At 34.3% G+C, this 24,478-nt stretch overlaps 1 protein-coding gene across 2 annotated transcripts in view; it reads left to right on the plus strand.

The window, feature by feature from the left end:
• The window catches only part of LOC101619064 (chromosome unknown open reading frame, human C18orf25), a 66,966-nt gene that overhangs the window by 16,669 nt on the left and 25,819 nt on the right, over nt 1–24,478 (plus strand). For both annotated transcript variants that reach the window (XM_012725941.1, XM_004683878.2), the window contains exon 2: nt 8,019–8,798. In XM_012725941.1, coding sequence (XP_012581395.1) covers nt 8,087–8,798 — 712 coding nt within the window. In that variant the 5' untranslated portion in view covers nt 8,019–8,086. The remainder of the gene's footprint in view (nt 1–8,018; nt 8,799–24,478) is intronic.

The following is a 24,478-nucleotide window of genomic DNA, read 5'->3' on the forward strand; positions in this document are numbered from 1 at the left end:
CTCAAGTAGTCTCCCAATCCATGAGGACTTCAACAAATGGAGGACTATTTCGCCATTTATTTATATTATTTTGAAGGTTAAGAGTAAAATTAAAGTTTTCATTTTACTTACATTTCTGTTGTAGAGAAAATATTTTTGGGAGTAGGAAAAGAATTTTAAATATTGAAAGCAAGAACAAGTTCACATGAAAAAAGATTTTTTCAGTGTTTCCTGTAGATTGTTTTGTATTGAAATTTTTTATATGATAGATACAAATTAAAGTTTTATTATTATAAACAAAATAAAGGACTGCAGTAGACTTATTCTTGGAAAAAACTGTCTTAAAAAACTCTGTTCAAAAACAGTGTTCTCTGATTCAAAAAGACACCTGCACCCCCATTTTTATTGCTGCTTTATTTACAATAGGGAAGATACGGAATCAACCCAAATACCCAAAAGTAGATGACTGGATTAAAAAGATGTGGTACATATATACAATGGAATATTACTCAGCAATCAGAAAACATAAACACATGCCTTTTGTAGCAACATGGGTGGAGCTGGAAGGGATCATGCTTGGTGAAGAAAAAGAAAAAGAAAAATACTGGATAGTTTCACTCATAGCAGGAGTACAAAGGACTAGGGCGGGCAGGGGGGTAGGTAATGAACCATTATCTACCAGAGATATTTATGGGGTTGGAGTGGGGAATGGGGTAAAAAACGGGAGTGGGAGGATGAGTGCACTGGATCATGGTGATGGCAATGGGTGATTTGGTGATGGGAAGCCCATGGGATTACAGCTGAGATGGAAAAAAGCACAAAATGATATTTTTTAAAAAAGCTATTACATTCTTTGAAAAAAACAACAACAACAAACTGTTCTCTCCAAGGACATTGTTAGAAGTCCTTTCTTTCAGTTTGTATTTGATGCTAGATTAGATAAAACAGTTACTCTGTGTTGACAGTCCTGCATTACAAGGGAATAGACAAGATCACTTGTAATTTTTTTTTTAAGATTTATTTATGCAAATAGAACTGGGGTACAGGCCAGAGGTGTGGGGTGGTAAGAGTCTTCACCCGGGACAGTGGGGAGCAGAACAGGCAGATCAACGAAATACACTGCTGAGGGGAGCAGCGGGCGGGTCAGGAGAGGTCTGCCTCACCATGTGGATCTCCTCTGGGGCAGGCGGGGATCGAACTCATGCAGAAGTGGCTTTAGCTTCTCAGTGCTGTGCTTTAACCTGCTGCGCCACCAGGGCCCTAGGGCCATTTGTAATTTTTTTATTGAACTTAAATTTCTGTGATAGAGAAAATATTTATTGCCTCTCCAGTGAGCAAATGCATTTTTGTTCTATCAGTAAAACATTAACTCTCTTTAACATTCTTTATTGTCTGCATAGCCATTTTTAGTTTAGAGTATCATTTTGTACAAGATAGCAAAGTTGAAATTGACAAAATGTCTAATACTATGGCTTGTGTATGTGAAAAGCAGGGTATGTTAACTGATTAATTCATATAGATCCTGGATGAGGCATCAACTGCTGTATCTCAGTTCTGGAGGTTGACATGAGAAAGTACAGGATTGCTAGCACTTAGAGTGCTCCATGTCTGTAGAGCAAAATCTTGCCTAGGCACGGTGTTATTTGATGAGTCTTGTTTGTGTCAACTTGTGGTTTCAATGGAAAAATGCCTGTAGCAACAGTAAACTTATAACAGCAAATGACTTAGGTTTGTATTTGTCACATGAGGAAGGCTAATAAAGTTTCAGTTTACTTATTCATTTTAATGTAGTTTATAGTGGAGTGAAGAGATGGTTAGTGATTATTTTTGTTCACAAGGGAAAAAAATTGAAAAACATAAAAGGATGGTTTCTTGTAGTGATTGGTCCTAGATAAGACCCTGTCTCTTTGCCTTTCACTTGCCTGACTATGAATGTTTCTGTGTACATAGCAGTTTATCCTGCTTGAGCTGTGTTAAGCTCTTGAATATGTGGATCAATGTTTTCATTAAATTTAGAGGAAGTTTTAGGCTATTAGTATTTCAGATGTTTTATTTTAAAATATTTTTGCCTGCCTCTTTCTCACATTCTGGGATTCCTATTACATACATACTTGGGTTGATATTTCATACATTTCTGAAGTTCTTTAATTTTCCCTTAACCTTTTCTCCCCTGTTATTCAGATAACACAATTTCTGCTAGCCTATCATTTTAATCACTGATTCTTTCTTCTTCCATCTTGATGTTTACTGGACTCTTCCTTTCAGTTTTTGTAGTTTTCAACTACAGTTGATCCTTTTTTAATAGTTTCTGTTACCTTGTTGGTGTTCTCTATTAATTCTTATTATATTTCCTTTAATTTTTAAGACATTTTTCTTTAGTCTTTTCCTGCTCAGTTTAACATCTGACAATACTAATTTTTCTAGTTATTATCTGATCTCCCTTGTATGAGTTATATTTAATTTGGGCCTCCCTGGTGGTGCAGGGTTTAAAGAACAGCACTATCAAGCTGTCAGCCGCTGCTGCATGAATTTGAATCCCCGGCTGGGGAGCTGATCCACATGGAGCAGTAGAGCCTGCTGCTCTCCTCAGCAATGTATTTCAGTAGATCTGCCTGTTCTGCTCCCCACTCTTGTCTCTTGTGAATTCTTTTACCACCCTGCATTTCTGGCCTACACCCCAGTTCTTGTATACATAAATTAAATAAATCTTAAAAAATAAATATCTCGTAATTTTTATTGAACAGTGAACTTTGAATTCCAGTTATTTTTTCCCCTTCTCTTTGTTGTTATTTCTTTGTTTGGATAACTGGGATAAATAGGTGAAAGCTGCCTCTCCTGCTTTGTGTATTGCTTATGTATCTTTTCCATTTTTCATAAACCCCCAAATCTGCTTTCTTTTTTTACCTTTCATTCTTTGCTAACCAAGTCAGGGGGTCCCTGACTTGAAATAAACTTACTGCAGATTTTGCTAATTTTGTCTTATCCTTACCACTTCCTTGTCTCAGAGGAGCTGTACCCACCTTCTTTTCCATGGTTTATTCTTAGATTTGTCTGCAGTTTCTGTCATGTAGTTCTTAACTAGTCCAAGAACTAATAAAGCAAATGCTGCATTTTTATTGTTCACAGTCTGTAGCCTGTTCTTAAAAATTGTCATGTAAAATCCTTTTTTGTGTGGAAGTGGGGGGTGGGGGAGAAAACATCATGTAAGACTTAGTTTGCTATTAACTGCTTGCCGCTTGTTTCTCTCCCATTCTAATTTTGTAGGACATCTACAGATTATTTTCTATAGATGTAGAATCTAAATAAAAAGTGCTTTCTCATATAACATTATGTTTGTGTTACAGTAATATTGTTCTGTATGTTGTTTGGAGAAAAGGGTGGGTAGGAACAGACTGAATATGAAAGGAGATGATTATTAGTAGTTCCCTTGAAAAATAAATGATAAAAGTTGTTTTTAGCGTGATTGAGGTGAACAGTATTGAGATGATTGAGATGAACAGTAATGGACAGGCTAGAAAACTAGGGAGAAAGGATTGATAGGAATTACTGAATGATGGGATGAGGTGAGTAAAGAAGACTTTGTCAAGTAACCCCTTAGGTTTTTGATATGGACAGCTGAGATAATGGTGATGCTATTTACAGGGAAAACTATTCAGAAATGACTGATTTTATTTTGTCCAAGAAGAGATTGTGGTCGCCTTTGTGAAATTTAAATAGAGATGTCAAGTCTCTGTGTTTGAGTTGGCTTTGAGTGGACAGAAAGTCTAAGATGGAGAAACAAATTTACTCGTGTAGGGAATATATTGCAAATCATGAGTGTAGAATAGGTTACTTTGGTGAGTTGAAAGGACTTAGCACTAAATTAAACTAAATTCTGAGGTTTGGTAGAGAAAGTTTAGCCTACAAAAATAGACATAAAAAGAGCAGCCAGAAAAATAGGAAACCTAGAAGCAATTCAAAGGTGGTTTAAAGAGAAGAGGGAGTGGTTAGGTATAGAATGCTGCATAGACATTAAGTAATATTGGGACCACATTGTTGAATTTAGAGATACATAGGCCATTCATGGCCCTTGTAAGAACTCTTCTACTGGCTTTATAGAAGCAATGTTAGATTGGTTTGGGTTGGAGAGGGAGTGTGAGAAGGAAAGTAAAGGCAGGGAGTTTAGACAACTCTTACTAGACTGTGAAAAGAGGGAATGGTACCTGGAGGAGATGTGAGGTTCAGTTAAAATGGAGGATTGTTTTTAAATGAATGAATTGTCCTATTTAGTGGGAGGAAGAGGCTTATGAGTGCCAAGGAATAATCAATAATGTAAGGTTCTAGGGAAATAGGGTACTGATACCAAACCGGACCACAGTTTTCTTCAGCCAATAAAAGAAACAGAATTTGAGGAGAAGGAAAGTAGTTTAATTTGTTGACAAACTGAGGAGGGCAGCAGACTCTGAAAGACCACTGTCCTGCCCTTTGGCAGAGTGCAGTTATTTATAAAAGGCATCTGGGCAAGGGTCATCGTGTCCATTTGATGCAAACATATGATGCAAGCATACAGAGAGTTCGGTGGCCACCAACTTGCTTTGTTAACACCTAATGTCTAACTTCCCTAGGTGTTTAGCTTCCTTATTATCCTCTTAGTGATATGCTTCCTTTTCCTTAGAATTCAAGAAGACAAACTTGTTAAATGCAACCGATAGGCAATGCTTATCTGATGGGGCAGAAGAGAGACCTGTCCTTTCTCACTGCATCAGTATGAGTTGTAAAATCCAGATAGAAGGTATTGCCTTTAGGTTGGAAGGGAAGATGGCAAGGGGCAAAATGCTGTCTAAAAAGATAAGTGCTACATGTTCTATTTAACTAGAAATTCACTGTGAAAATTGAACAAGAGAGCCTTTTTTCCCCCATTTACAATATGTAATGCCTATTTGACGATTTTGTGAATTTCTTCTGCTAGCTCCATAACTGCTTCTATCATAAAAATGGACTCCCCCTCCAAAACAATGTATGCAGCAATAACTTCAGTATTTGGAAAGATTAATCTATTGTATATGGCATCTTTTCTCCCAGAGTTTAGAGTACTTCATTTTTATTTTACTGTAGGGAGTTTTGTCAGTGCTTATATTTCCATTTCCTGTCATTTTTTCACTTGTGGTTTAAAAACATATTAAAAAATTTCTTCTAAAGGAGTGGGAGTGGGGGGACTGGTAGAATTCACCATCTAAATTTGACTTGGTATCATGGACAGTAAAAAGCACTGTTCCCTTGTCTGCGGAAGGCTTTTTAGTAGACTTGTGTATAAGAACTGATTTTTGAATGGATAATACTTATATAAAATTCAAGAGGTTTTAGTTGTACAAACAGTGAAAACTCTTTGACTCCTGTCCTTGATTCACTCTTAAAGCAGTTGGTGTTATTATTTTCCTAAATGTCATCCCAAAGATGTACAGACAAAATTCACATGTAAATATAATTTTGTTCTTTAAGAACTTTGTATTTTTTGGTGGCCATATAGTGTGGACATACCAGGCATGATGAGCTGATTTGTGTCAGCTTATGGTTGATGCTAGTGTTTGTGATTGACTTGGGCATATTTAAGTGGTTTTGATTGTGCATTGCTTTTATGGACAATAGAAATCTCTAAATCTCGATGCTTAAATTTAAATATCTTAAAATATAGTTGTTTGATTTGATATTGATACATACTGTCATGTTTTCTTAGGAAGATGAACAGTTTAGATTCATTTATGCTATTAATACAATTTAATTATTAAAAAAACAGCTGTGTGGTCATCTTAACAAGTTTGCTTTTAACCTGATGTTATATTAGGTACTTTGAGAGGATGTTTTAAAAAGCTAGAGATGGGGCCCTCCCTGGTGATGCAACAAATTAAAGCACAACACTATGAAGCCACCGCAGCCACTGCAGCATGAATTAGATCCTAGGCCAGGGAGGTGACCCACATAGTGTGGCAGACCTCTCCTGACCCACCTGCTGCTTATTTCAATACACCTGCCTGTTCTGCTCCCTATTCTGTCTCTGGTGAATCCTCTCACCCCTTACACCACTGGCCTGCACCCCAGTTCTTTGTGCATAAGTAAATAACTCTTCTAAAAAAATTAGAGTCATGATACTTATAAATTTCAGTTATGTGTATTTCTTAGATATTTAGTTTTAAAGGGAATTTTATTCCAGAATTTATAAATTCATCCTTTACAGAAGAATCAACTCTCATTTATAGTCAGTTTGAAAATATTGAGTTTTCCCCTCAGATCTGAATGTAGTTCACATCAACAAATATTTTATTTTCTGTTTGTATTGCCAGCATGCTTCATTTATGGCACTGGCAGTTTGTTGGTTTAACTTTTACTCCCTCTGTTGGTTTTTAGAGGTGTTACATTCCTTTTGGAGTGATGTTAGGACTAACATTGATGCTCATTTTCATTTAACTAAGAAATTATAATAATAATGATGCAAATATTTATGAAGTAGACTACACATGGGGTTATTTTAAGTTAATGTTTCAAATGTTTCTATTACCTGTAAATGTTCACATTTTGATGACTTTTAAGGAAATTTGATCAAAATGCTTGTCAGTACTTGAGAACAGGGCCTTGAAAAACTAACAAACAAAAGGAATATAGAATAATTCATGTTTGTAGTAAGCAAAAATAGGACTAGTATATTTGATCAAAAGAATTTGTCAGGTGTTTTCTAGTTACTTGTTATTTACTCAGTGTAGTGATAGAGCTGTCTCACTGCGCCTGACTTCTAGCTTAATGTTCATGTCTGTGATCTATGGGACATGATGCAATTGCCTTCTATAATATATGTGCAGGGTAAAATACTTAACTACAGTTCTTCCTTCCCCCACCCTGCCCCCCTTTTTTTTTTCACCTAGTAATTCTCAGCATCTTTTTAAAAGCCACAAGTTAATGTAGTTTGCATTGTGTAGGTCTCAGTTCTTGTGGTTAAAGATATTGTTCCATTTCTCCATGATTAAGTGGAGTTGTAGCACACGCAGTAGGGGCAGGGAGTGTTCTAAAATTAACTATGAGGTGGAAAACATATGGGATGTTTTCTCTTAAACCCTTAAGTCATTCATTGAATAGCGTATACTAAGTTTTTCTGGGCTCAGAAGCAGTTGGTCTGTATTTTGTAGCTATTTTTAATGAAACAAAACATATATTTAAGCACTAGGTGCAGATTTAGGATAATGAGAGTTTGTGGGAACTAGTATGGACAGACTGGGGGAATAGCAGAGTTAGACCTTTCTTCTTTAATGTCCCTTTATAAAGACTAGCAAATTTTAGTGAGAGGAATGGCAGATGAATTGGACACATAATAATTACTTTTGTTGCCCATTTGCCAGATGTGTGTAGTTGAGTTTTTTTTTTTCTTAAACTTAAGTGCATTAAGTGTTATTTCACTGTAAACGACCTCCCTCCCCTCCTTTCTTTGAGAGTTTGAGTATAAATGTGATCATTTTAGTATGCGTACAAGAATTGGGGTACAGGCCAGAGGTGCAGGGGATTAGGGGATTCACCAGAGACAGAGTGGCGAGCAGAACAGATGGATTGACTTGAAATACACTGCTGAGGGGAGCAGTGGGTGAGACAGGAGAGGTCTGTTGTGCCACTGGCTTAATTAACTCCCTGGCCAGGGATCCAAAGGGATCTAACTCATTTAGAGTGGCTGTGGATAGCTTCATAGTGCTAAGATGTAACCACTTGTGCCACCAAGGAGGCCCAGAGCATTCCTTTCTTGAACACTAAAGTTTTAAAGTTGACAATCCTTCTTTGGTAGCCTGTTGGCCTTGCAAGTTCAATAATGGAGGATTAATATTGTGTCATATTTAGTAGCTTTGTATCTAGTGTTTTGATCATACTTTGAACTTGGTGTTAAATAAAAATATTTTACAGATGATAGATACATTTCAAAGGAATGCATAGTGGTAACTTTTGCCACTCATTTATGAAGGGAGATATATTGTGTAAGATTAAATAACCCACCATTTTTGTTTATTGATTTTGTTGTTTTTGTGCAGGTTGCTCTCCTGTTGCATCTTTGACATAATTTCCTCGACTGCTCCATGATTTAACCCAAAAGTCTGAAATGAAGATGGAGGAGGCAGTGGGAAAAGTCGAAGAACTCATTGAGTCAGAAATCCCACCAAAAACATCTGAACAAGAGACAGCTAAGGAAGATGGAGCTGTAGAACTGGAATCTCAAGCTCAGAAAGATGGTGTAGTGGATTCTACAGTTCTTTCTTCAATGCCCTGCTTGCTAATGGAACTGAGAAGGGACTCTTCCGAATCTCAGTTAGCATCCACAGAGAGTGACAAGCCTACTGCTGGCCGAGTTTATGAGAGTGACTCCTCTAATCACTGCATGCTTTCCCCTTCTTCTAGTGGTCACCTGGCTGATTCAGATACACTGTCTTCTGCAGAAGAGAATGAACCTTCCCAGGCAGAGACAGCAGTAGAAGGAGACCCTTCTGGAGTGTCTGGTGCCACAGTTGGGCGTAAGTCTCGGAGGTCCCGATCTGAAAGCGAAACATCCACTATGGCTGCCAAGAAAAATCGGCAATCCAGCGATAAACAGAATGGTCGAGTCACCAAGGTTAAAGGTCATCGGAGCCAAAAGCACAAGGAAAGAATCAGGCTACTGAGGCAGAAACGAGAGGCTGCTGCGCGGAAGAAATATAACCTGTTGCAGGACAGTAGTACCAGCGATAGTGACCTGACTTGTGACTCAAGCACGAGCTCATCAGATGATGATGAAGAGGTTTCAGGGAGCAGCAAGACAATCACTGCAGAGATACCAGGTAGAGGATGTTTTTTAAACTGACTGTAGAGCACCTGATGGCTTTCCTCAGCTGTCAGGCTCAGTTAGATGAGTGACACTTGAAAAAACCCAGGAGACCTGCAGCTCTGTGTAAATTTGAAGACTGCAGTGTATTTACAAGACATGGCCAATTAAAAAAAAACCTATTCTGAGGTTTCTGGTGCACTTTAGCACATCATCAAAAAATATTTAAATGGTTAATGATAGGGACAAGATTATTTTTAAGTAGTGGACTTTCATAAGTCTTTCTCTGTAACCCAATACCTGAACTCCCATCATTGCCTTTTTAGCACTGCTTAGATTTAATACTCAGTGTTCAACATTATTATTAAAAGTACATTCTCCTCAGGAATAGGCACCTTGCTTTATTATATAGCCACTGCACTTGAGCTTACGGTGTCTGAAAGAACATGTTAGATCTTCCCTTAAAGTTTCTAACAACTGTTCCTCCTAATAATTCTGTCCCTTCTTTGTCCTCACCATTCTGTGCATGATAAGCTAGTTATCCTAGTTGCACATTTTTCTATTCCTAGTTGACACTTGCATTGAAAAGAATGTGTTTTTTGGGGGGCACAAAATATCCCTTTTAATTTCCCAAATTAAAAGGTTTGTTAGAAATCTTATTCCAGCTGTCATTGGCGCAAGGTTCTGTCATTCATTACATTTGAATGACAAATGTACCTGTGTTCTCTGTATTATGACATCTGGTACTGTATATGACAAAGGCAATCTTGAGATTTCATAGAGGAAGAAAGATGAGTTCTGAATGCTTCTTATTGGCTGAATTTTTATTATTGAAGAGACTTATGGCTAGGAAAATTCTGCAAACCATTGGGTGTTCAATAGATCTTGATAACATTGTTTATTGCTACTTTAAAGAGGGGCAAGTTTGGGTTTTCCAAAGTTTTGTTGGGTGCCTGTTTTTTCTTCCTAGCTTTCTGAAAGGTTACTATTTCTACCTGTGAAGATAGAGTATTGTTGCTATTCAAAGAATATTTCAAGAAAAATCTAGTTAATTAAGCTTACAGTTAACCAAACTTGCATAAACTCAGTAACGAGAATGATTGGTTTTAAAGCACTTTATAGGTGTTCAGTTAATAATAACAGTTTCAGTCATAAATATTCGATGAGTTTTTAACAGTTGTTAGAAATATTTTCTATTTTACTATGTATTGTATTCCTTTAGAAATTTCTTGTGTTGCATAGTAGTTCTTGTGTTACTGGAGAGGTGATTTAATTGAAGGTTATCGGTTGAATGCATGAGAGAAGCAGACTGTGGAGTTGTTCTGAGGCATGTTCTAGGTATATTTCAGCTTTACAGTTAATAACGTTTTTAAAGAAAGCTTTAACATTTGTGAAATTACTTGTTCATATATTCTTATGTCCTGTTCTCATCTACTAATCAAGATCATGATGACTTTCAACACAGTGTTTAATTTCGCTCACTAAAAAGGCTGTTATATAATAACCCTTTGCCTTTTTATGGAAAGGGAAAAGAAAGTGAACAAAAATTCCTTTTGAAGCTAGACTCCATTGTGGAGGTGGTGGGACAGAGTATCTTCAGGGGCACCCTTCCTGTGTGGCTTACATGGGTTAGATATGCTTCATTTTTTCCCTAACCTCTTTGCTAATTAACTACCTTGACTAGTGTTTAGAAATTCTTTAAAACACCAGTGGTATGTTTCATGTCTGTTCTGAATTGTATACTAAGCAAAAGACCAAAGTAAATTATCTGAATATATAACTTACTATCTACTGCTCGTACCATTTATTTTAGTCTTTGAAAATATGTAGCATTTTCTAAGGTGGTTATGGAAATCAAATAGATAGAGTATATATAGGACCTTTATATAAGACTGCCTAGGTGGTATGCTGCACAGTTTCAGCAGGTGTTGTTTATAAAAAACAGGTATGAATGGCCTTTTCTGGAATTACGCAAATCGGTGAAGATGTAATAAACCTAGTTTTAAATATTAGGGATTTTAACAGTTCATATTGTTGCCCCTGAAAAATTGCAACATTATGCATTAATGCATTTCTAATGTATAATTACGTATATCTGTTTTCTTAGTCATATTATGATTTGGGGAAAGAGGAGTGCACTCAACAGCAAAGGTAGTTGAGAAGTTACATAAATTATAAAGATGGGATGAGTTATGAACTGACTTGAATACAATAACATGGACAATCAGGTGAACTTTAAACTGGATGTGCCCAAAAGAATCTCGTGGATGTTGAAATTTGAATCCAGCTGTGTACACAGAATGGAAATCAAGAGGAAAAATAAAAACTAGAAAAATAAAAACTAGATTCTTGCTGTACTTTCAATAAAGATACAACTAATTTAGTAATTAAGAGAATATTTTATTTGCAAAACTGTTTGACAGCAACTTTAACATTGAAGGGATTATGTAAAATGTTCTCTTAAACTAGATTTAACAGTGAATGCATTCTTTCAAAAAATGAAAATAGTTAATGATGAAGACTTATGGAACATGATCATGCTTAATAATTGAGTTTGATGCCTGGGCACTAGATATTTCTGAAGTTTTTTTTTTAAGTTAGCTGATAAGCTAATCATCTATCCATGGTAGATCATTCTTGAAGCTTTTGAGAATATATTTGTCTGAAGACTATTTGGAGTCTTCAAGATTATTTTGGCAGTTTTATCATTTGGGGGCCTTAAAGATAATCAAAATTAGAACATTTTGTAATGAATATTCATTTCAGAATACTTTGAGTATTCAAGATTTATCAAATGCCATATTTATCTTTATGGACTTTTTTTTTAATTAATCATTCTTTACAGTTTTATGATTAGAACGTTCCTCTTTCCTAACTCCCAAAGAGGGATTTCTCCATACTGTCAAATTGAGACTAAATTTATATAATCTGCTCTTGCAGGGAATTTTGATTTTAGTGAATATGGATAATGGACATTCATCTTTATTAAAGAAATTAATTTTCTGAACAGGCTAACAGATGTAAATGAGAAGAAGGAAAAAGTTTTTCTAGTAACTGTTGCTTTTTAAATATTTAGCATAGTGTAAACCTCAGAGTTGTTTCAGCTTACCTTGGCAGTAATGACCTGCTTTTGTGTGGTTTAAAAGTCCTCTGTATTCATGGCCTATCCAGACTGAGTGTTCTAAAGATAGTACCCATTTTGGTAGGTAAGGTTCAATTGTCTTAGCTGGTTTGCATTTAGAAAATCTGATTGGTTTAAGTGGAGACTGCCTGAGGTTATTGAGGTTCACTGACTATTATAATGACCTGAGTTCCCAGTCTTAAGAGGCCAGGCTAAAATGGCTCAACCTCAGTTAAGCCAGAGATCTTAGCACATTTATACATTGAACATTTATACATTGAACATTATACATAGCACATTTATACATTGAAATACATCATGACAAGCAGTCACCTTAACGTCAAAGTTTCTGGAAGTAAAAAGTTACGTGTGATAGCTAACTCTTGCTTGGGAAAAAAAAGTCATTTTTAAGTAGTAAATCTTTTATAGAGATGTTTGAGAATAGAAAAATGTGAAAATTAAAAACCATAACTCTGCCTTTGTTATGTTGCCTTCTGCAACATGTAAAGCAAAATTCATCATAGCGTGTGTACTTCTGTTTTCCTTTCCCTTAATGTTGCCATTAAGCTTTTAACTGTAATATTCTCCCTAAAATGTGTGGATTTTGAGTACCTTGGCCAACTCTAAAATAACTTCACCAACATTAATTAGGGAAGTTAGACTTGCATAATTACAGTTTGGTTATTTTGGTTTTCACTATTATTACAAGGAAGGGTGTGAACACTGGAGGCTTTTGACATGCTGCCAAACTGCTTTTTAAGAATTTATTATGTTTATTCCACCCCAAAACTTGAGAATTCATTGCATTATATTCTTATTATTTGTTTATCTGCTATTTGTATTATCTGCTATTTTGAACGCAGAATTGTTTGTTAGTCTTAGTTTACATTTCTTTGATAATTAGTGAAATTGATTGAAATTGGTTATTTATATCCTTTTGGTAAGTAATCTATTCATGTTCTTTGCACATTTCTCTTTTGTCACACTTTTCTTACTGATTTTTGAGAATTCCTAATCTGTTGGTGATTGAATTACTTGGAAAAATTTTAATTTTTATTTAATCAGTGAGCACTCATGATACATGATAAGACCTTATGCCCATATCAGGAATCCCATGACCTTTTCCTGGATTGAGTGAGAAGTGTCTGCATGCCTCACATCCTCATTTTAAGCTTTTTGTAATCTAGTTGTATTTTAGTAGTTATTTAGGAGACTCATAAAATACACTGATAACAAAACACTAAGATAGTAATCAGGTGAAAACTGCCTATTTTCAGCCAAGTAAATGCAAACAAGGCACATAAAATCCCAGCAGTTTTCAATGTGACTACCTATTATTGAAATCACTTGAGGAGCCTTAAAAAATTTTTGGCCCCCCACTACAGACCAATTAAATCAGACTCTGGGTCTGACTCATTTATCAGCATTTATCCTCAGCTTTTTTTGAATTATCAACATGTAATAGCTTGTAAATTTAAGGTGTACATTGTAATGATTTTTGATATATGTATACATTGAGAAATGGTTACCACAATAAATTTAATTAACACATCCATCAGTTCGTAGTTAAAATTTGTGTGTATGTGTTAGAACCTTTTAAAATTGTTCTTACCAGTTTTTATATATACAATATAGTATAGTTGATTATAGTCATAATATTACTTTACTTACACTCCCAAAACTTTTAAGTTTGTATATGAATTTGTACCCTTGATTACTCATTCATCCCTCCATCCCTACCACCTGAATCACCAGTCTGTTCTGTGTGTCTGTTAGGTTTTTCAAATTTCACATGTAAGTAAGATCATGTAATATTTGTCTTTGTCTAACTTACTTCATTCAGCCTAAAGTCATCATTGTTTCTGAAGCTCTGAGGTAGTGATAGTGAGCAGTTGTACTGAGAACTACTTAGTGAAGCATTATATTAAGTTCCCGGTAGCTAAAACTCACTGTGAAACTGGTAGTTTGATTCAGTTAGGTTCTGTTACTGCTAATGGGCATTCAGTTCCAAGGAGTGGAGTCTAGTTAAAAAAAAAAAATAATTGTAAAAGCTGCTGCATGGTTCTATATAAACCAAGCATAAGCACTTTTTCTTTTACTCCTTTTAAGTGATTATTTTAAAGGCATGCATTGTTTAGGTCGAGTATCCTTTAGCAATTTCTAATGTTAAAACATCAAGGTATTCTTTTTAATCTTTTTTTCCTGTTTTATTTCCTAAAGTGAGTACTGTGTTAACTTTGTATAAACAAAAGTGGGGTATATTTTAGTGTTAAAAAAAGATACTGTGTGTTTAAAGTAAGAATATGGTCCTCCCTCCCCCTTTGAATGGACATTATTTTTTAGAGTAATTTTAGGTTCACAGCAAAATTGAGCAGAAGGCACAAAGATTTCCCTCAAATCTTGCCCCCATCTATGCACAGCCTCCCCCCACTATACATTTGTTTTAATCAAAGTATCTCCATTGACCCCTCATTATGCTCCGGAGTCTTTAGTGTACATCAGGGTTCACTCTTGGTGTTGTGCATTCTATAGGTTTTGACAAATGTATCATTGCTCCCTGTTTCTAAGACCTCAGAATGACTTACCAATGTCTATTGCTGATGGTCATCTTTATTAAGCTTCAACTCATCTCACTGTTCCCATCATAAGTATTCTCACATTGTTTCTGAATTCAGCTTTTAAATACCCATTATCCGGTGCTGTTGAAAAATAAGCAATGCTAGAATCTGAAGTAGCCATCAAATTTCTTGTTTTAGACACTTCATTTTACCCATTATTTATAATGGAGGTAAACAGTTTAAAGAAAATTTTACTTTCTTTTAATGCCATTCAGTCTTTCCACAAGCTACATATACTACACTGTGGGGGAAAGGTTTAACCTTTAGGAAGATTATATGTAAACAAAATTTTTTCAAATATTTTTGAAGAAAGGAGTTGGAATAGAAGGGAAAAGGAATAAGATAAAGGGAATGTCATGAGGCTTATATTTGCTAGATAGAATTGAGCTAAAAATTAGTCTCAGCTGTTCAGACATTGAAAAGAGGAGTGTTCACTGCTCACTTTCCATTATCTCAGAGAAGTACTGCTGTTCTTAGACTGAGACCTGGGAGATTTTCTTTTGCATCTTATGAAAAAGCCACAAGGTAAAACAGACCATATTTTCTGAAATACCTGGGATAAATGCAATAAAGTATTTCATAGGACTAATCCTTATAAGACTTCTTGATGTAGGTTCATAAATGGTATAAGGCCAAGCTTGGTAATTCATTTATTCAGCAAATATTTAAGTACCTACCATACCATGCAGCATTTGGAATGTAACAGTGAATGAAAGGTTCCTGTTCTCATGGACAGACAATAAATTAATTCATCGTGTACAGTCAGATAAGAATATACACTATGAATAATAATGAAGCAGATATAATAAAGATGACTAGAAATGGGGTAGAAAACTTTATTTTCAATAATGTAATCAAGAGTAGCCTGAGGAAGTAACATTTTAAATAGTTTCCTGAAGAAATGAAGATTTAGGAATAACTGGTTTTATTAGAAACCCAAACTATGGGACCCAAACCAAAGGCGATCTGGTCTGTTTGAAATAATAAAAAATTTAGATAAAATATGTAGAGGAACATATTCTAGATGGGAATTCTATGAAAGCACTGTTATACTGAATATTAATAGCTATGCACATATTCACACATTTGAAAAGTATTGGATCATGTGAAACAGGTTTCTGTACAATAGGACAAGCCAGAGCCATTCATGTGTTCTTCAGAAGGGAGGATATGATTTGTAGCATATCCCAGACTTAACCACACACACAATTTTTTTTTGAGGCATACCTTTAACACCTTTAACTGTAGACCACAGTTTCCAAAAGCTAACCCAGAACTATACATGGATTATGTATATAATCTATGTGTGCTTTTCCATAAGGAATTATTTTTTAAACGAGCATTTGTTAAGAATAAGCTGAGAACTATTGTGAATTTTTATGAGGTCAGCTGCCAGTTTGGATTGTAACGTCAAAAGTGGTGAAAATATTCGAGGACACAGAATTTCCCAGCCAACGCTGGGAAAGTGTACTTACAAATCGACCCGCCAGTGCCTTGGATCCTGTCTAGGTCCTGATTATTTTGTTAAAGCCTCCAGATTTTATGTTCAGCAAAAGTTGGCAACTGTGATTATAAGTTAATAGTGTATAGAAATAGAATACGTGTTCCCAATACATAGAAGCTATGAAAAATGGTAGTGTTTCCTTGGAATTACTTTGGTTAGTCAATGTTAAGTGTTCTTTATCAATACTGTATCTACATGGCTATTCTTAGTAATTATCAATACTATATCTATGTGGCTATTCTTAGTAAATATCAATATTTTATCTACGTGGCTATTAGTAACGCTTATGCCAGTTTTCTTCAAAAGAGTGTCTTAATAAAAACACAGTTTTCTGAATTAATGTTTTATCAAATGGCCTCAAAGCTTTTAAAGCTGACTTCTGTCGTGCTGGGTGATATGAAGGAACATGCAGGAAAGTTCCAGGATTATTTGACAAGGCTGCTGTGTGTCATAGGAACTGTCCTAGAAGAGGCCATGAGCTGTTTTTCTGAGGGGCAGAGAAGTTATGCATGTGGATGGAAAAGCTGTCTCACCTTCACAAAGTTGAAGAGTACAAGCAGCCACTGGAACTCAGGGAACTTAAAATCCAACTAGTTGGACAAAGAATTTCCCCCATCCCACTAGTCAGTTGCTTACATGCAGTTGATTCTCGAGTGCTGCCACAGCAGCTTTTGGTCCATAGGTGGCTTGTTGAACTATTGACAGTATTTTAGGACTCCCGAAGACTTATAACAGCATTCCCCTTAACTTTGCTGAATGCAAACTATCTTTGAATCTATCACAAAGTTAATTGTATTAACTATCTGCTTCTTGGTTTGTGTAAGAAAGAGTAAGCTTTTACCCATTATATGTTTCTTTTGATGATATATTAAAAATTATAGTAGCTTCCTGTTAAAAAGTTATTCAAAACATCAGTTTAACAAAAAAGTTTAGCTTGAGTTTTGTTATGTATGATTGGAACATAGAGCCATATTTAATATGCTAATAGGAGTGATCATTATCTTTATGCCTTTTCATGCCAAAAATATAAGATAAGAAATAATAATTTTAGTGAATCCAAATATCAAAGTAATTACTTGAGAATCTCTTAGCATTTATTCTCCATAAATATTATTTATTGACTCCTATATGATTTCATTAGGGAAAATCACATAATTGATCTTACTGTGAAGATCATGAATGAAAGTACTGCATGAACTATTATTATAGTTCTATATTATTCCATATATCATTTAATGTGCTAATTTGTTGCTGGTCTTTAATGCATTGTACTATTAAATAGCATTTATATACAGGAAGAATAAATTAATTTTTGAGCAAATATATATACCACCTACTAGGCAAACTATACTCTAGGGAAAGCAGGTTAGACTGGAGTTTGATTATACACATGATGAGAAAAGTAGTATATTTCATTGCTACATAGGTGAATTTTTACCGTGAGGTTTTACCGTTAAAGCTCAGTGTCTAAGTCAATAGACATCATACTAAGTGAAAATACCTGGTACCCTGATGAAGAAGGTCCTTTTAAAGAATACTGGTATGACAGTTAAGGGTAGATATTGTGTAGGTATTTATTTTTTAAACGATTTATTTCCATTTTATTTATGCACACAAGAACTGGGGTGTAGGCCTTAGGTAAGAGGATTCACCAGAGGACAGCATAACAGCAGGATCTACTGAAATACACTGCTGAGGGGAACAAGAGGGTGAGACAGGAGAGATCTGCTGTGCCATGTGGGTCACCTCCCTGGCCAGGGATCAACTGGTGCTGCAGTGACTGTCTTTAACATAGTGCTGAGACTTTAACTACTGCACCACCAAGGAGGCCCTGAATGTATTTTAAAGTTACTAGTAATTAAGTGCATTATGTCCTACCAAGTTAATTTTGTTTTCAGTCCTTAGACTTAAAATAAATTGCCCTGGGCATCTTAAAAGACCCAAGGAATGTGTGAAAGGGATTGAAAGTCTTGCAATGTGGTAGATATTTTTATGTGCAGCCTGTGATTGGAAAATACTATTATTTTTATCTTTTCTAGGTTGGTAGGAATACTGTAAGAAGCAGCTAAAGTTAGGGTTAACATTTTTCAATAGGATATTTAATTTTACTAAAACATCTTTTAAAATTGTGCTTTTGAACTGAATTTACTTACAATAACATTTATTAGACTTTTCAAATTTATAATAACTTCTCCATAATTATCTTAATATTTAATGATGTTGCAGTTTTGAAAGAAGTCTAAGATATTTATAAGAATATCATGTAAATAATCAAGATCATTAATTTAAAAAAATTATCAATAACTACTCAAAACCTCACCACTTCTATTCAGTTCTTTAGCTAAATATTTGCAACTTGTAAATTAACAAGCTCCATTTTTCCCATTTTATAGTTTTGAATTGGAAAGTAACTGATTTTTTTCTTTTTACAACCTGATATATGGGAGAGAATTGGGAGTTAACTTTGGAGGAAAGGCTTGTTAATATGTTTATTTCTTACATTGAGATATATATGAATTCATGGAAAAGACTAATAGTCTCTTCTTTTATTGGTATTGACTGTCAGTTTTCCAGAACTTGATATTTGACAAATAGGGGTAAGAATTGGACACAAAGAAAACCTGAATAAATTTCTTAACATATGCAATGCCCTTACATTAGTATGAGTTTTTGCCATGAACTAGTTTACTATAATCAATGGCTTTTTCTCTGAAATGATGTAAGCCAATGTATTATAATATATATTTTTTAAAGATTTATTTATCCGTAGAAACTGGGGGGGTAGGCCAGAGGTATGAGGGGAGTGAGAGGATTCGCCTGAGACAGAGTGGGGATCAGTCAGGCAGATTTACTGAATGAAATATACTGTTAAGGGGAGCAGAGGGCCAGACAGAAGAGGTCTTCCTGGGCCATATGTGGGTTAGCTCCTTGACCAGTGATGAAACTCATGCCAAAGTGGTGATAGACTGAGATACAACCCCTAAGCCACCAGGGAGCCCCTGGCTTAATATTTATTTAAATTAAATTTTATATCAACGGGACAAGCATACTGGTTTGGATGAATGACCAGATTTTAACTACTCTGTAATATTTTACTTGAAGTTGAGATCTTTCACAGGGACATTTGTTTTGTCTAGCTTTTTCTTGGGATCATTTATTTTACTAGACATGAACCTTTAAGCATAAAGACATACTAATTTAATTTTAGCATGTAACCACAACTGCTTTTCTATGCATGGATAAACTACTTTAAGTACTTAATAGGTTTCTTTGTTTCATGATTTCATATTTAACATATTAAGCATGTACTGAAATTTTTATATGAATTCATCTTTTAAGAATAACATAAATTATTCCTAGTTTTGGCTGGATGTAATACTGCATTTTGTTGTTATTGATAATTCAATAAGAGGTCTGTAGATTTTTTTTGCCATTAAGAGAAAAATGAAAAAAAAATTCAGTGGAATGGAATTATCAAATGTAGGTTTTAATATTGACAAGAAGAATGTTTTGAATATTTGAAAAACTGTTAAACACTACTAACTTGGGAAAGTCTTTTCTAAAAATGTTAAGATACAGAAGAGTTTTTTGGTTAGAAAAGGAATACCAGAAAACATTGATTTAATTTGTACAGCATATGCCAAAATACTGAAATTCATTCTAAAGTACATTTAATATTTTGTGGTTGGAGAGGTTAACCTTAATTTTCAAGTAGTACCATAAACATTTTGTCCTAATTTTCATTGTCTCACAGTGCCTTGAAAATGTAGTATTTTGAGTAGCACTAAGTTTTTAATGAGTACTTCTAATGATTTCACCTGTACCAGATTGTACAATTTAAAATTTGGTTTTGTGTTATGAATATTTTAAAGGAGTATCAAGTGTTTGAAGTAGTTTCAAAACTTTCTTATTGTTGTGGATTACTGATTCTCTTTCCCTGAGGCAAAGTCTGACTCCTGATATTATACATACTTACAAATAGTAGTACTGAGAAGTGGAAATTGCTTTTGGATTATCTGGTGGCATTTTTATGTATTGCTTTAAAAGTGACTAGTCATCTTCCCTTACTTTTCCTATAATTTTAAGAAGAATATTATCCTTGAACATTTGTAGTCCATAAAGAAACCTCTTTCAGCTGACACTAATCTAGCCATGGGCAAATGCTTCTTCTTTAAGAATAAAATCCCATACCTAGATTGTGTCATTTCTCTAATATGTTCAATGTGGAATTTTAGTTGGTGATTTTTTAAAAGGGGGGTATTTTTGTCTTCACTAAAGGTAAATGTGTTTTTTGATTATCTGCAGACTACTTTCTGCCTAGTTTGTACTAATTCAATGGCTGGGACATATCTAATCATTTTAAGAGAATTTAACCCACAGATCTAGAGGATCTGGTTATTTGAGCAATTTATTAGATAATAACTCCTAATTATATTGATGTATACTTTGTATGCATTATTGAAAGTGTTAATAAAACCCAATAAAATTTAATTTAGAACAAGTGAAATTAATCGTAAGTTTTAATATTTTGTTTTAAATGTTTTCATTGAAACCTAGAAGTAAAAGATTCTGTCACTTGGGTTTCAAGAAAAAAGCCCAATTTGTTGTTTTGTTATCAAGTCAGAGAAAAGAGGCTGGTCTTAAGGATGCATGTGTGCTTGTGTGTGTATATATGTGTACCCACCTTCACAGTTCTGAAATAACTCTGTCTTTGTTAATGTTGTATTTGAGAAGTTGCTGGAGACAAATAACTATATAGTGGTCTACAGGGATTTCAGTGGATTCAGGTTATAAATATAATGTCCATCCAAGGCTTCCTGAATGGACATAGGAAAAATAAATTGCACACCTATAAACTTAGGATGATTACGTTGGAGAAAAAAATATTTTTTTAATTGTTAAGTAAAGGTTTTAGTTTTTGGTTTGTTTTACTAGCAGATTGAGTGAAAGAATATACAAGAGCTAATTTATTTTGCATCTTTCCTTTTGTTATTCTCTGCTGTTATGTGGCTTTTACAAGGGCCTCTTGCTATATAGATCTATCTCAATTTATGAAGAATTTATTGCTTGAAATTTATATGCAAGATGGGATATTAAAAATGAACTCATTTAAAGTGTATTAAATCTTAATGAAAGAAATATAGTGAATCCTTTCGTTGAACAAACACCTCAAATTGATGTTACTGATTATTTTTATTGTTAGTATACAGCTGAATTTGCTTAATCGAAGTTAGGGGAAAGATGATGAATAAGCTTTGTGCTGTCATTTACAAATTATAGGCAGGTTACTTAAAGGAGGAGATCTCTTAAAGTAATTGTACGTGTTATATTTTGTTTAGCTTATTAATTTCTCTCCTTTTTGCATTATTTAAATAGTACAGTGAGGACACAACGAAAGAAATTTTGTGGGATGTCACATGTCAGAAGATATAATATCAAAGCAATTTCAGCAAGTTTATTACACTTAAATTTTGTTCTACAGAAATTTTTCTCAAATTTTTTCTCAAAATCCTCTCTCCTAAACTGGTGTTTATGTCCTCAATCATTGTACAGATTTAAAAAACCTGTCCTTTTAATTTGTCCAGAAAGGTTGTATGAGTGTATGAATGATTAACTGAATAATTTCTGAGTTTCTATACTTTCTTTTCTTGATTGCTGTTTTTAATTCCTCTGTATTTTAGGGATGTTAGTAGGCCTCTTGAAACCAAACTCAACTGGTATTGAGTAGATATTTTCATAGTATATTAAGTTAACACAACGTAAAGTAGAAGACATCCTAAAAGATAGAAGGAATAATATTATTCACAAGGAAGTGTGTGTTCTTTGGTAATGAAGTTTTTATTTATATTTTAACGTTAAAATTTGGGACGAATGTTATCAAATTGTTGTGATTTTTATTTTGTTGCATTTTCTTTATATCTTTTGCCTTACTGCATTTGAAATGTAACAACTAACCTAGATAAATAAAAAAATTTAAAAATAAATGTTTTCTTGTTACTCTGAGGGCAGAGTTGTTATATTAGTAATACTCTACCAGTTAATGCACATTAAGTGTTCTTGAGTCAAGAATCCTACTTTTCCATGTTATGAATAGTCTTAGTTTGCAGTTAGTATAACTAATAGTAGAATTTACTTGACATTTTGGGATTTTTTTTTTAATTGGTGTGTTAATAAAGGAAGTAAAATACCATTGTTAACATAAAAGGTCAAGACTTTTTCTTTGTATCTCCTACAGAGTTATCCTTATTAAAAATTGAGGAATACTTGGAAAACAGCAAAATATAGAGTACCCTGAGATATTATCAAAAGGCTGCAATGGATTTCTCTGTCACAAGATATGTAGGCATGGAGATGTAACTAAAATCATACCTAAATTTTGTGTTCTTTTTGTTTTTCTCTCACTATCTCTGAATCCTTAAAGTACTAGGTCATGGATTTATCCATAAAATAGAAAGATAAATAGAAAGATGATGACCTGTTTAAGTGCCCCGTTTTCTATATTTATAGGTTTCCTTGCATATCCAGATAAATTACCAGCTTTATCTTTTTGAATAACTTTTCTCAGTTCCACTTTCCTAGCTCTATATAGTTAATGGCTTAGGGTTGAATTTAAATTGTTTTTCTTTACTATAATCAACTTTTTCACTATTCTAGTAATAATCCATTTAAAATGAACTCTTCATTGATTCAGTTTTATTTTAAAATTGTCTAACTCCTGAACAAAATTCTAGTGATACTGCTTCATTTCCATCTAATCCTGTCTTAGACATTTTTCTTTTTTGCTAAATAGGTTTGTGGTATTCTAAAGGAAATATATGTACAGTTTTGGGTATCTAAAGCTATTTTTCCCCCTAGAGATAGCACTTTTTTTTTTAACTTATTTTTTCTTTCTTGGTTGGTATAGTTATCATTCGAGATGCTTTGAAAATGAATGCTTCTATTCAAATTGTTCTCTATTTTTTCATAGTAATAAAAATGACAATTCATGAAGTGCTTTTTTCATTTATAAATACAATCTTGGTAAATATTTTGTTATATAATCAAAAGTTGTGTTTTTTTGGGGGGAGGGTGGGGTGGTGGTAGATTCTACCAGAATGCAAACTCCCTCCTGAAACTCTTGAGATGTGCCTCTTGCACTCAGTCCCTCATACCCACCCCTCATTTCTCACCAGTCAATTCTGCACATTTTATTTCCTCCCCTAGCCAACACACACACACACACACACACACACAGAGAGAGAGAGAGAGAGAGAGAGAGAGAGAGAGAGAGAGAGAGAGAGAGAGAGGCTAGTAATTTGTAAGAATTTTTTTTCAGTTATAATTTTTTTGGGAGGTGGGGAGAAAGTATAACTTTTTTGATTCACACTCCCTTGATAGTGCTTTCTTTTGATGCTGTAGATGATGGTGCTGGGTATATGCCCTTTAATGACTGGAGTTACTGACAGCAGAGAGATTTTCTTCTAGTGTGGGCCATTGGGAGATTGAATGTGGTAGGAAAGAGAAGGAATTTGCTCTGGGCATTATTGTATAATTCTAGAGAATTATACAATATGTTCTATAGAGTTATAGCCATAGAAGTACAAATAGAAGGGGCAAATCACGTGTTAGTCCATTACCCACCTTTCCATAGATCTGAGACTTAGCAATAGAGAGAGGGAAGGAAGACTGTTTTTCCAGGTATATCTGCATACAAGAGGAATTCTGTTTTTCCTAATCAGTCACCACAGTGGGAGACCAACAATACTTGTGTTAGTGGAAGAGTTCTGAAGGTAACATTGATGATCTTAAATATGAAATAATCCAAAGTGAACTCTGGCTTTGAAACTTTTATATGAATACATCCAGGCTGACATTTCACTTCAAGTAAAAATATAAAAGCCATATTTGTAATGATCTCATTAATCCCAACAAAGAATATACTTAAGCAAATTGGGTTAATCTATGATTTATAAAGTATCAGTTTATTAGGTGATGTTTTCTCAAAGTATGCAGGCTATGTACAGCAGAGTTTACATACAAATGTAAACAAACAATAAAGTAACATAGGTGCTAAATATAATGGAAAGATGAGACAAGCAACCAACATTTTAACTATTGTGTTTTGTGTTGTCTTTAACCTTCACGATGGCCCTGTGAAGAAACTTGAGTCATACAGCTAAGAAATAGTAGGCAGCACTTTAACCTGTATTTGCTGCCAAAAATTTATATTTACTTCTGCTTCTAGTCTCATCCTATACATTCCTTATTCCCTTAACAATGAGAACAACTGTAGTCTTTTATTCTATCTAACTAGGACTGAAATTTGTCATTTATAAAATGAGAGAGACACTGTGTAATGTTAGTTACCTTGAATAGTTTTAATATTCTGTATTCTGGTTGTCAAATTCAAGAGAAATTTATCAGAGGTAAATGTAGACTTTGTTCTGCTTTGTTTTTTGTTTCTCTTACTCAAA

This window comes from Condylura cristata, unplaced genomic scaffold, assembly GCF_000260355.1.
Source record: "Condylura cristata isolate star-nosed mole 26May11 unplaced genomic scaffold, ConCri1.0 scaffold00016, whole genome shotgun sequence".
Lineage (NCBI taxonomy): Eukaryota > Metazoa > Chordata > Mammalia > Eulipotyphla > Talpidae > Condylura > Condylura cristata.